General features: G+C 32.6%; 1 protein-coding gene across 1 annotated transcript in view; it reads right to left on the reverse strand.

Moving 5' to 3' along the window:
* Nucleotides 1–14716, reverse strand: part of LOC126777295 (inactive dipeptidyl peptidase 10) — a 200993-nt gene that overhangs the window by 26048 nt on the left and 160229 nt on the right. Inside the window, exon 6 of the mRNA XM_050500307.1 lies at nucleotides 14181–14410. Coding sequence (XP_050356264.1) covers nucleotides 14181–14410 — 230 coding nt within the window. The remainder of the gene's footprint in view (nucleotides 1–14180; nucleotides 14411–14716) is intronic.

Raw genomic sequence — 14716 nt, forward strand, 5'->3', positions numbered from 1 at the left:
ATAAAATAATGTATAATATATATAAGAAAATATCAACAAATTTTAGTTGTGAAGTCTAAACAATATTTAAAAAATATGTATTTATGTTTACAATAGATTTGAAATTTGACTTTTAATTAGTTTTCGCTAACTTGCAATTAGCCTTAAATAGCTTGAAAAGAGAGTTATACTGTAACAGACTTCATTTTTTTTTAATTTATATTTATATCGATCATATTTAAATATGAATGTATAAATGTTGTTTTCTTATAGAATATATAAACGACAAATGAAACCTTTATAACACTCTTAGTTCATTCACGTAAATTTAACTAAATACATTTTATAATAGCCGAGTAGATATTTGTAAGGGATATATTTCATTCCAGTAAAGTTCTGAGTGAACAAACACCATGTATAACGTCCACACTTACGTTGTCGCGAGCCGAGCTCAATCAATGTATAAATAGATCACGTCTGACGTCAAATAAGCGCAGCCATGCACGCATACATGCGTAATGTACCGTGCCAATTATGAAAGTATATAGGATGATATGATAAAATATAATATTTAAAACCATTTTATCGTTGTTTTATTTATTTTTTAAATTATTTAAAATAGCTTAGCAGACTGGCAATGGACCAGATGGTAAGTTGTCTCCACTGACCATTGACATTGTAAGAAATATTCATCATCCCTTACATCGTCAATGCAACACCAACCTTTCGAACTAAAATGTTGTATCCCCTGGGCCAGTCATTAGCTGACTCACCCTTAAAACCGGAACACAAAAATACTAAGTTTGGCGGTAAAATATCCCATGAGTGGGTAGTACTTACCCAGATGAGCTTGCACAAAGCCCCATCAATTAAGAATGAAGTCAAAATGCATCCCAGAACACGAACGTGACATTAATTTAATACACGCATTAACATAGCGTCTTACTGTAATCCTTCTTTCATTTTAACCTGTCCGCATTTAGGTGTAAGATGGGTTAAAATGCGCACACATTGTCCTACCTCCCAACGTTAACGGCGTCCTGCCGAGGTTCGGCCTTACAGAAGGACGCGCGTATTCTGAGCCCTTAAGTAGGCTCCCAACATCCCGCTGGGTATTTTAAGACTAAAACACATCCGGTGACGCTATCAAGGCCCTCTGGGCCAGTAAACAGGTAATTCGAAAAAAAAAGTATCACTATAAGTCGTTTTCCAACAATTCACAACTAAAATATTAAGTGAGTTCCATGTAAATAGAATTTATAATTTCGTTTGAATCAAATTTTTATATACAGTTTAAAGGATAGAACAGAATCGAACTGAAATATCTCGTAACAATTTAACGATTACATTTTAAAACTTTATCTACAAAGAACTCGGAGTTTAAGCTTCAATTTAACAATTCCCTTTCTGCCAAGTGGAAACACTTCGCTAATCAGTTCACTTAATCTTTTAACGAAACATCTGATAGGAGAAAGCGATTTAAAAGTTGAAAATACTTGTAACATTATCGTCGAAAACATTTAGCTATCTCAAAACTGTAAGGTTAACCTATTCTTGAATGGATGTTTTAAATTTCATTATGAATATAAGTCAATTCATGTTATACGAGCAGAGATCGCGGAGCTGATAAAATATATTTTACCGACATCAATATAATTGCAAACTAATATTATTTCGTTGGTTGGAAAAAGTCACTTAATACGAATAAGCTTTATTTGTAAAACAATTTGTTTTATATTCCTAGGTAGAGGCGGAGTAAGACCAAAAAATATACGCGTAAGATAAATTTTGCTATATTTTAATATCTTTGACGAGTTTTGTAATAAGATAATTAAAAAAATATATATTTGTATTATAATTTGTATTTTTATTTAATGCAATAAAATAAAATAAAAATGCAAATGTTTACTTTATTAGGTTAGGGTGTAACGGTTTTGGACACAATACCAGGTAGACATTTAAATGTTCGTCATGAATACATTCGTAATTATAATGAATATAAAAATAATTAGGAGATTAATTGAAAGAAAATAAATGAAAATGACGATGAATGAAATAAAGAGGTATACTGGGTTTAACTTAAACGATACCTTTGCAAAGTTTGTTTTATAAACGTTATTCCTTGGCAAATACATACATTAAAAATATATGTTCAAAGCAATATAAAATAACACAAATACTTAATATGAAGCAAACTGTATAATAACGTAAAATCATTTATTAATATTATAAAAAGTAGCAATAAATAAATAAAATAAATAATAATAAATACATAAATTCCACTTCCAGCTGTGTATTCGCGTTAAGACCAGTCTATCGACAATAATGCAAAGTTTTCACAGATACTTAGTATGTATTAATAAAATACAATTTAATTTTCGTAAAAAATACTATTCGTGTCAAAATATACAATTAAAATGTGTGGTAAAAGATAAAGAAAGAAAATATTAAGGATGATGATAAGTTATAAGGCCTCTTTTTAATTCTTATAGGTAATTATTTTTTTTGAAAACATTTAACTAAACTATATATCCGATTTACATCAATAAGACAAAACCCCATAACAATAATAATTTATAATGCAATCAAAGCGAACAAAGGCTAACTAACCATACCTTTTTTTAAATAAGACTTATTTAATAGTGCTTATTTCACTTGATATTTATATTTATTAATTAAAGTAAAGTTATTACATACATATACATATTGATACTTTTAGTGATCATGGAACTTTGTGCTAACCCAATGTAATATCTTAGATCCCTATTGTGCATTGACGATTTAAGGGATAGTAATTATATTTTACAGCGCCAATTTCTATGGGCGGTCGTGACCACATATCACGTCCTATTTGCCAAACAACATATTTAAAAAAAATCATGTACTAAAATCGATACTATATATGAGGTAGTTTTTCAAGCGCAACTACGAGGAGATATACAAACGCCGAATTCGGATAAATTCAATATAATTACATTCGGATCACGTATCGCTTGACGGGGGATCAAAACAGCGCGATTAGGTTTGGTCAGTACGAGATAGGTTTTTCTGGGATAGATTATTCAATTATGTATTGCAAACATTCTTGATTTGTATGCTGTCCGCGTTATATTGATAACATTTTTTTTCGTTCGGTTTATTATGCGTTGAACACTGTATTATTCAGTCTTGTCAACAATATCTGAAGTAATATTTCTAGAACTAAAGTTTGTTAAAAAAAAAAATTAATTAATAACAATAGAATAGATTTTACCGAGAAAAAATGGGAAGAAAACCTCCACAACCGTGCTATCCGTGTCTTTGGTGTATCTTTTTTTTTTCTTGCATTTTATTTTTTTATAGTCTGCGTTTCATTTGTTTGATTGTAAGCTCACAGATCTCGAGGTCCTGAGTTCCGTGGTCGGGCCGATAAAAACTCATTGGGGTTTTCTGTCTTATTGGGTATCTGAATATTAGAAGGCCTTGCGCCTGAACTCTTTCCGTTTACGTCAGGTTTGTCGTCCTATTGGATTATAAGAGAAGAGCAATAGAAAAGGCATCTATGTTAACAGACGTATTTACGCACTAAAATATACCCTGCCGTCTTGGCTAGGCTTCCTTGGAAACGAAAGGAAAAGGAAACGAGAAAATCATCATAATTTCCAAGTAGGATCTCAATATAGTTGTACTTTGTTTTACTATCGACATGAAATAGGAATAATTACAAAGCGATTACAATACAGTTTTATTATTAATAAAACTGAAACATTCTGTATTAGCAAGTCTTCGTGCAATAATAGCACTAATATTTATACACACGTCGTTTCAGGGCATTCACATTGTGACCGCTATTACATGAGTAAAATTAAACGCATGATTTGTTACAAATGTATCATACATTGTAGTGGTAATATAATATTAATAAGCTCAATTATAAAAATCGAGTTACAGGTTTATATGTAGGTAGTTCGATATTCAATTGTAATACTTAAAAATAAAAAGAATAGAAATTTTGTTAGTTACCATTCTCAATGAAAAACACTTTAATGAACTCAATCCAAAAGCCTTAAGACATGATACTTGTATAATTTAATGGACTTAATTGAAATGTTTCATTTACAACGTTTCACCCTCAATCTAGCTAAAGTTGTAATAAACAAACATTGTCTGGTGACGTCATTACTTCTATATGTTATCCGATAATTCGTTGTCAAAGTTATCAAATGTTCATTATGATTTGACAATTCTACCCTTTATTTGCCTATTTATTGTAACGCATGTACCAAAATAAACAACTTAAATATCTGGATCACATATATTATAATACATTGAAATTAGCATAATATAACAGTATATTAATGATATATACTATATATATTGAAGTTTTATTAATAAATATTACACAATGCGAACGTGACGCGTCGTGCTATAATCGCAACATTATATTTTATTTTCTGCTCGAATTCGGAATATATCACAAGATGACTCTTTTCAAATACGACTATTTGCATGATTTCGGAAAATATATCGATCGCCGAGCATCTACTCACTATTCCATTTGACTGCCCCGTTGGTCTAGTGGCTACATGTAAGGCCGCAGACCTTGGTTCAAATCCCTGGTTGGGCCAATAAAATGTTTTTGAGATTGTCTGTCGAAAATTCTCCGTACCAGCCCGAAGTCTGGAAGTTAGAATTGTGTACACTCCCGTGCCTCGGAGAGCTCGTTGTTTTTGCGCCTGAACTCATTCCGGTCATGTCGGGTTGCCGTCCTATCGGATTATGAGAATTAGGGAATAGATAGTGCACCTGTGTTTGCGCGCACACTTGTGCACTATATTTTTTGCGCATTTGGCTAATCTCTCTTGAGATTGGCCGCCGTGGCTGAAATCGGTCTGAAGGACTATTATTCCACTTGACCATTCGAACCCACAATTATCTTCGGTTGAGATTCACGTGTTCTAATTACTGAGTCACCTCGGCTTTAACTTTGAACCGCCTGTCAGGTTTGTTCGTAACTTAATCATGATTTAACTGTGAAACGAATATTATCAATAATTTATTAATTATGTGGTTGTAAATAGTTTTTTTAATTCAGGTTGTCCATTTTATGAATATTAAGTCTGAGGGCGTCAGTTGTTCCTGAACAGACTAAATGAATCCTAAACTGTTTGTAGTACGGTTTTTATGCAATAATACCTGCAATAATATTTATTCTAGTTAAACACATAGCTAACGAAACAATTCATTTCGTTAGCGTCCTCTCCTGTAGCTATACAATATCGCAAGTCTGTTTACAGATGAAGATAAATCACTGCGGGGTGTCGATAACAAAAGCTTGTTTACTCGAACAATATACGTTATGTGTTACTGTAAATAGGCGTCGCAGTCATAACAGGAATGAATAGTAAAATGGTGCTTTAAAAATTAAAATATTTAAACAATTTTATTATTTCTTAAGAACCGAGATGGCTCAGTGGGTAGAATACTGGTGGTAGGGCTTTGTGCAAGCTCGTCTGGGTAGGTACCGCCCACTCATCAGATATTCTACCGCAAAACAGCAATACTTGATATTGTTGTGTTCCGGTTTGAAGGGTGAGTGAGCCAGTATAATTACAGGCACAAGGGACATAAAATCTTAGTTCCCAAGGTTGGCGGCGGCTATAAGCGATGGTTGACATTTCTTACAATGCCAATGTCTAAGGGCGTTTGGTGACCACTTACCATCAGGTGGCCCATATGCTCGTCCGCCTTCCTATTCTATAAAAAAAATACGTGAATTTCAACGGAAAGAACCACCTAAATGTTATGTAATTTATATTTATTATTATATATATTTATTATAATTTGTATATACAAGATGAAATTATGCCATATGTACTTATATATACTAAATCACTGATAAGCAGCATGATGGATTTAGTTTAAACTTTCTCCCTATAATTTCTGTGTGAAGTGCTTTATATAAATTAGGCTCAAAGAAATAATATGCTCATTGTTTATTCATAACACGTTATGACCTCTTCAAATCTTTAACATAAGGCCTCGTCATGTTATGGTTTAAATAGTAGTAAAATAGTCACAGAAATGACCCACTGTTGGGTAAAACACGTTTGAAGTGTATTCCATGATGCCGTTCCATTATGTCTTTGTAAGAGCAATTCATTTGTTATACGCTGAGTTAGTGTGTGCACACTTTAATAACTAACTTTTGATTTACACTAGATTCTGGACTATTATTGTGAATTCCTAGATAACATCTCCACGTTAAACGTAAAATCACGTCTTTTTAGGAAAAAAAAAATCCGAGATAAATTAAAAGATAAAATACACAAATTAAGCACGTCAGGACTCAGTGATACTTGCCTACAATTATATCCATAATTTTTCATCAGGGTCAAGAGTTATTATAAAAAAAAGTTAATTCCTTTCTTTGTTACCTCAACCTTTTTGGTTTAATATAATACAATCCTAATGAGTTTGTTAAGCCCCGTTTTTTCCGTTTTTCGAGTTTAGCACAAATATAGCCTAAAACAGAAATAATAAAAATTCCTACAAATTGTGTGAAAAAACATTTAAATTAAAAACGTTGACAGACTGGCAGAAGGGTCACATGATGGTTAGTGGGCATCACCATAAACAATTGGCAATTGGAAAGGAATGTTAATATCTTTTTATCGTGGAAACTAAGATGTTATATTCATTGTGCCTGATTTTACACTGGCCAACTAACCCTTCAAAGCGAAACACAACTATATTAAGTATTACTGTTTTGCGGTAGAATATGTAATCAGTTGGTGGTAACTATCCAGACGGACCTCCTACCACCAATTAAAACCCTTCATTGAATTACAAGCCTTCTAATAAGGTAAAATAAAATATTACTGTAAATAAATATTACTGTAAATTATAATTTTATTTTATTTTTTATGTATCACTTAAATAAATGTTACAATGTTATGAATGCTGAGGCAATTTTTTATATTGTATGCACGTGCTATTTTAGTGTAAGGACGTATTTTGCGACAAGTTAAACGTTTAGTAGTTACTGCTAGATCTCAAGGAAAATAAATAGAAATAAACAAATAATAAGATGCTACACTACTCCGACTACGTTTGACTACATGACCATATTCTAGTCTGTTTTTAATGCAATAATCCATAGTGTTCTTAGAAGCAATGAAGCAAACATTAATAGTTTAACGGTTTGAGTGTTATTATTTCCGTTAATAGTTAAAACTTAGTAAAACAATTGCGTCGTAGTCCTTAAAACTGTAATTCTCGTTTTATAGGTGCTATTACGGGGTCCATTAATCTTAGTATACGATTAATAAAAGATTGTTTGTTCGTCATTTTCATTCATGTTCTAAAATCATTAAAGATTTTAGCGGCTGACGTCATTCTTCATTCCCAGATTGGATTGTCAAAACAAACTTACATTACTGTTCATTGAATTCGTTTGAGGGTAAGAGTAAAATGTATGGAAATGACATAGGACGATATATTACTTTGTTGGAAATGACGTAGACGTTTGTTTTGTTCAAATATCTTTTTATTTTAGGTGTGTCGTTTGGTTACTATTTGGATAAATTTCAATTGTTTTATTGTTGATGTCTAAAAAAAACGAAATTTGTAATCACTCCGACAGAAGTGAAATTCATTTTTCTAAGCCTACAAAGAACTTATTGCCGAAAACATTCACATCGCAATATTTATTGACAATAAATGTTTTAATTATTTTCAAAGTGAACCATCGACTTCAATGGTCGCAATAAGTGAGCCAGCAGGCTCCACTCGGTCACTTTTTATTTGATCGTAATCAAAGGTAAATTGGATTTCGATAGAACATTGTAAATTGTGTTTTTGTGGATATTTTGGTGGCATAGCTTAGCATAGCAGAAATGTACTATTACACTTTTTTGTTATATTTGTAGTAATATATAATTAAAATATATTTTATTGATTTGATATTTTGTATATTAAAATATTTCAACAAATAAATAGGCCACCCTAATGAAATAATTATACAAAAAGAATACGCCGTTCAATATCTAGAATCTAATATTGTACTTTTTTTTATATTACAGTGTCCTTGAAACCTACAACACCGGAGGCGTTACCTTACTTTAAGGATAAGTAAACCTGAGAGACACTTGGCGTTGGCGTGGCTCACACAGGTGGCAGAAAATAATCCAACATAACTTTTCCGTTCTCCTTTTGATATCTTTACTATGGACACAAATTACTTGGTTGTAGGGCTTTGGGCAAACTCGTCTGGGTAGGTATCACCAATTCATCAGATAATCTACCGCAAAATACCAATATTTAGTATTGTTGAGTTCTGATTTGAAAGGTGAGTGACCCAGTGTAAATACAGTCACAAGGGAAATAACATCTTTGTTCCTAAGGTTGGTGGCGCATTGGCTATGTAAAGAATAGTTAATATGCAAAGAATGGTGTATACTTCTTACAGCGCCGATTCTATGGGCGGTGATGATCATTTACTAAGAGGATGCCTATTGTCCAAAAAAAATCCTAAACACACGCTATTTCGAAAATAAAATTAAAACGTTAATTAAGTTTTCTAACATTAAAAGATAAGTCTTAATATTCAGAGTATCATAATAAAAACTCATAAGTCAAGTCAGATGAGTTCCTTGACTAAGATTAATCGTTAAACGTCCTTATACATCATGATCGAGGTGGCGTATTAAACAGCTGATAAACGAGAAGAATACCCTTATGATTTATATCTTTAAATACTTATTATACGTAAACTGCTTGGTGGTTTAATGAATAGCTTACAAGATTAGATCCCGAGCATGTTCGAACCCCAGGTCAGTTCAATAAAGAGTTATTGGGTTTTTCTGTCTTTTTTTTTCTTTGTCTGGCTTTCTTTGTAGCAAGCTGGAGTCTGAGAGTTGGTAGTGCTAAATTTCCGTGATTTAAGTAGTCCTGCGCCTAAACTCTTTCTATTCGTGCCAGATTTTAATAGAATAGCCAAATGAGCCGCGTGATGATAAGTGGCCATCAATGCCCATAATCATTGTCATCGTAAGAAATTTAAACCACAACTTACATCGCCAATGTTGATCTTATGTTGTTACACTGCACGGCTTCGAATCCTACATGTTATATAATATTTTATTTAAACTAAATTACGATCCATTAATTACAATTTATCCATAATTCTAAAATCTTAATCACCCGTCAAACGCAGTATGTTGGGGCGCTTTAATTACTTCATGCCAAAATATCGCGTGTATAGATTTTAAACGTATTTGGAAGTATTGACTGAACTCGTTTTTATTTTTAAATTAAGACTTACATTACTGCTTCGTCGATCTAATGGCTAGTTTATAAGGCCGAGTCAATAAAAAGATTGAGTTTATCTGTTAAGATATTTTAAGTTTAGTTCGAATTGCCAGCTTAAAAACTCCTGTGCATCGGAAAGAACATAAAATAAAGTCATAACATGAATTCCATTTGATCGTGTCGGATGCACCACCATTCTTATTAATCTTAGATTGCAATCTAATATTAATAAGATTCATTTGTTCTAGCCACTGGGTAATCTTTCTATTCGTGCCAGATCATATCAATATTTTGTTAAATATTTTGTTTTTAATTGTAGTCTATGTTTTTAATATAAAACTCGTACATAGTAAAAACTTATCTATATAACAATATTATATGGTAAACGATGATAAGTTTCAGCTTATGCACTACACTCTACTACTACAATATAATGTAACGATCATTCTACATTTAGAATTTAAAACTTCTTTATCCTTTCAAGAAAACTTTCGGGTCTAAGTGTTTTCCGATCTAGATTTTGCAAGATTAATGATGGTAAGTTACTTAAATGGATTGTCTAGACGGACAGACTAAAATATAATCAAGTACTTATAGTATATTTCAATTAAGGTTAAGGTCAGTTTTGCCTGAGAATGCTAGCCTAAATACGTGACAAGTATTTTGTATAATTAGGATAGAACGGATACCTTTGATCGTCTAATTACAATGTTGAGACCGAGTTCATATACATAGCTATATATATGAATGTAGCGATGTAATTTAAATAAAGGTATACTGGAATAATTGTATAAAATTTGAAAAAGATGGGTAGTCAAAACAAATATTATAACTGTAACTCTAAATTGGTTAATATTTTAAAAGGCAGCTATTGAATTGATTTGGGGCTTTATTCTGTTTCCGTTTAAATCAATGCTACTGTTAAGGTACTGTTAAGCCTCTTTCCAGTCGTGTCGGATTGCCATCCCATCGGATTATGAGAGTTAGGGAATAGAGACTGTAACCTGTATTTGCGCACACACTTGTGCACTATAATGTGTCCTGCGCAGTTGGCTAATCTCTTTTGAGATTGGCCGCCGTGGCCGAAATCGGTCTGGAGGACCTTATAATTTTAGTGAAGAATATAATGTATAATGTCACCACAGAACAGCATCAATCATCAACAGGCATCGAAAAGATCTGCACCCGTACGTAGTTGACGTATTTAAGACACGTACGAAACGATTTGCTTTCTCGTTTCTGATACGCACCGCCAAGGTCTGGAATACCCTCCCGACCTCCGTTTTCCCCACCACCTACAATATGGGTACCTTCAAGTCTAGACTGAATAGGCATCTTCTAGGCAGGCGCGCTCCATCTTAGACTGTATCTCACTTTCCATCAGGTGTGATAACAGTCAAGCGCTAGCCTATACATTTAAAAAAAATGTTAAAAGCATAATTAAAGCTTATAATATATTGTTACTTAGGTATTAGTTGCGATCATCATTTTATGTTAGTGATCGAGCTCAGTGTAATCTTGGTTAGGTACAAGTATACATGCCAGACATTCTACATACAATATTGATTGAGTTGTATACAAAAACTCATTAAGCATATAATTAAATTCCAATGATAAGCCGTGACCGCACAGTGGTTAGAAGACGTGAATCTTAACTGATGATTCTGAGTTCAAAACCGAGCAAGTGCCATTTAATTTTTGATTTGTTTAATTATTTGTATTAATAATTCATCTCGTGTTCGGCGGTGAAAGAAAACGTTCTGAAAAAACTTGGATTTTCATCCACTACAGTGGATCCACTACAGTGAATGAAAATCTTTCGCGTGTATCCACTAACTGGCAATAGAGCAGCTTAGAGGCATTAGCTCAGTTGTGGGACATTTACATACGTTTACTTTAGTTTTTTTATTGCTTTGGATATTAGGCAATACACAGTCTTAAGCGGTACATTGTTCAAGTAAATTCAACGAATCAATAATTATTTTAATTTAATTGCTATATTTGTTTTAGAGGGTACATATTAAGTATCATCTCAGGGATGCACTATACTTTTCCCTTGCCAAGCGTTTCCAGACCTATAACTTGAGTGTTTTACCAAATGTAATTATTATAATGATACCTTCAAGACGTGAAAGCAAATGTAGTAATATTATAACAGCCACATGAACTGTAACTTCTAAAGGTACACACTTGTTCGAATCAGTGAAGCGACTTCGTTAGCGGTCTCTTCGTTATAATGAACCTGCTTGGTCGAACAAGTGTGGTCTCAGTCTTATAGATAGTACTGATCTTCGCTTGACTGCGAATTTGTGTTCAAGCCCTTACTTACCGAGACGAGGATTGATAATAATTACTCATTAAATTTTGAAGGTGATTAATTTGTTCTATTTATATATCACATAGGAGTTATTTACATATATTGTACACATATATTATTTTTGAGGCTGCAATAGTCGGCATAGTTGAGACTTGTATATAGAATAGTCTGTATTTTTTATTTAAAAAATGTAAGGAAATAAACAAAATTGTATAGAAATATATATAAAAACTGGTTTGTCCGCCTCTATACAAGCAAAGATAATTTGACATTGCAACTTAGTGAAACCTTTGAAAATACCAAAAGCAAACGTATGAAAATTTTACAGGATTACGATAGGATTTTTTTAGTACTTTTCTGGAGCGTTTTATTTTCGAAATTAAAACTGGACGACAAAAAAAGAAAATTTCAAAGTAAACATAAGCTGGAGCGTTTCTTTTTTTAAATTGAAATTATAGCCCGTAAATGTTATTTTTTGCATATTCTTTTTTTCCAATGTTCTAACCTGTGCATAAATACCATTATAACAATATATAAAAGACGCGTAATGTAAGTGGGTGCGTATATCAAACTAACATTATAAATGATTTCTCGTTTATACTAAACCGATAATCATGAAATTTTGCATACACGTGGTCAGGAGTACAGGAAAGCACTTAGGGTACTTAACATCTACATCTCCCTCACAAGCAATCGAAGTAAAGCGTGGAAACTAGTGGTCGATACAAATAAAAATAGTGATTGCATGTTGCAACGCAGACAAGCAAATACGCAAATTACAAACAGTTACGTAAATATTTAAAATACTTAAATAGTCGACTATTGTTATTTTTTACTGTTTTGAATACGCTTTTCAACCCTAACTTCTCGTTGTTCATTCATTCGTCGTTGTTCATTTAAAAAGAGAGTGGAGATGGCTTAGTGGTTAAAACACGAATATCTTAATCGAAGATTGCGGATTCAATCTCTAGCTAGCAACAAAAACTTTTTCATATGCTTAATTTGAATTCATCTCGTACTTGATAAATATCCGAAACCTGTATCGGAGGCTGTGTCGGATGAAAGTTTGCTAAACGTGTACCTGTTACCACATACACATACATACATACCAATCGGAATATGTTCCAAATGTTTTTCACAAAAGGAAAGAAAGCGCTACGCTTTGAATTTAATAAAATGCTAAAATGAAAAACACTTCACTTAAGTACGAAATAAATCTATTATAACAAAAGTGTAGCTCTGACCTATATAGTATATTTCGTCTGCATTCTATATACAAAAATGTTGTTATGTTTAATATTTTGTTTAAAAAAGAAATAATTCTATACAAATTAAACAAAAATATCTTTTGAATTAAAGAGATTTTTACGAGTTCTTTGAAATACAAAATGCGTTATTGAAACGCTACTTTTTATATTGTAAGTCTATTTAATACTAGCCTCAGTTGCTGAAATATTCAGAGCCGCGTTCATTTTAATTTCGACACTACGTGTATTGGCATAAGTTTCAATTTTCCGGATTCCGTTTGTCGAGCAATATGGCCGTTATTCACAGCTATTCGGAAAACTCGGGGGTAAATCGGTATCGATGAGGACGAGGGTACACAGCTAAAGAGGGTAGAGATGGAGTACCTCTTGTGGCGATATTGGAAGCTCATTTGGAAATTCCGATTTACGCATGCGTGTGCTTCATTATAGGAAAATATTTTTAAAGAAATAAGGGTATTTATTACTTAATGTTTTTTTTTAATCAATCTTTTTTAATACTGTCTTGGGTCGGGGATGGCTCAGTGGATAGAACATCATCGTGGGTTCAAAACCCGATAAATACCACTGAGTTTTCAAGTTCTTAAATTGATTTACTCGTAATTCATTTTGTGATCGGTGGTTAAGGAAAACTTAGTAAGGAAACCTGTATGTTTGTATGTATGTAATAAAAAAAACTATTAAAATAAATCTTAAGTTAAGAGAAAAGGAGGTCTGGTGTCAGTGAGACATTTAATGGTTATATTTTTTTAAATTTAATCTTTTTTTGTAGAGTTAAGTAAATGTAGATTTTCGAAAATAATTAAAATAAAAAACACTTGAAATAATAGCTTATTCGAAATAGATTGAAAAAAAAAGTAAAGGCAACGGGATGGCTCGCTGCTGGGGCAAGCTTCCTCTCATTTTTGAGAAGAAAGATCCATCCAATGTAGTTATTATAATGTGCAGGTTACCTCATGATATTTTCCTTTCGCTCAAACGTGAGATAAATAATTATAAACTTAAATTAGGCACAAAAAATGTAGTTGCAGTTACCCGGGTTTGAAGTTTGAGTGTCCGCAATTTTTGATTAAACTTCACGCGTGATAACCACTGGGCCATCTCGATGACAATTTTAAACTTATGTCAAATATAAATAAAATGCCAGATAGGTTTATTGAATAGAGATTTAATTAAGGGATTTCGACTTCTAAGTAAAAGATAATATCTCAATTAAAAGTATGTGGAGGTTTAATATAACTCATAAGCCCTCATTTGTAATTCCAATATTTGAAAGAGTTAAAACTAAATGGTATAGAATTAATTAATACACTGTATAAAATTATTACCTTCATAAAGCCAATCTGGTACTCCATTAAAGATCCTCCCGGGTATGCCCGTATCAGTTACTCTGTACCCGGTAGAAGATCTTGGTGCTGGACGGTAGAAGATGTCGTAGTCTTTAACGGTGATGAGCCCATGGCCCTTAGGAGTCCACATGGCAAGAAGAAGAAGCGGACCTTCGCTGATAACTCCTCCTCCGATGTCATCCGGTAACGGCGTTAGAGGATAGGATTCCCTAAGGGATAAAATATAAAATATTTATATAAGAATTCAAAATCATATAAATTTATTCTTTCAATTGTGAAATTACATAAGAATAAATTTAGATATCAAGGTGCATAAATAGGCAATATAATCTAAGAAAACTTCATCTGGTAACCTTTTTCTCGTTCATAAACATTGGCATTTTAAATAAAGTTAACCATTCCTTACACCATTAATGTAAGGCTAGCCATGGGATCGAAGACGAGATCCCATGTGCCTTTAATAGCACAGACGTACTCACCATGGGCTGGAACATAGCCAAATATTCTATCGCAAA

This window comes from Nymphalis io, chromosome 22 (genome assembly GCF_905147045.1).
Source record: "Nymphalis io chromosome 22, ilAglIoxx1.1, whole genome shotgun sequence".
Taxonomy (NCBI): domain Eukaryota; kingdom Metazoa; phylum Arthropoda; class Insecta; order Lepidoptera; family Nymphalidae; genus Nymphalis; species Nymphalis io.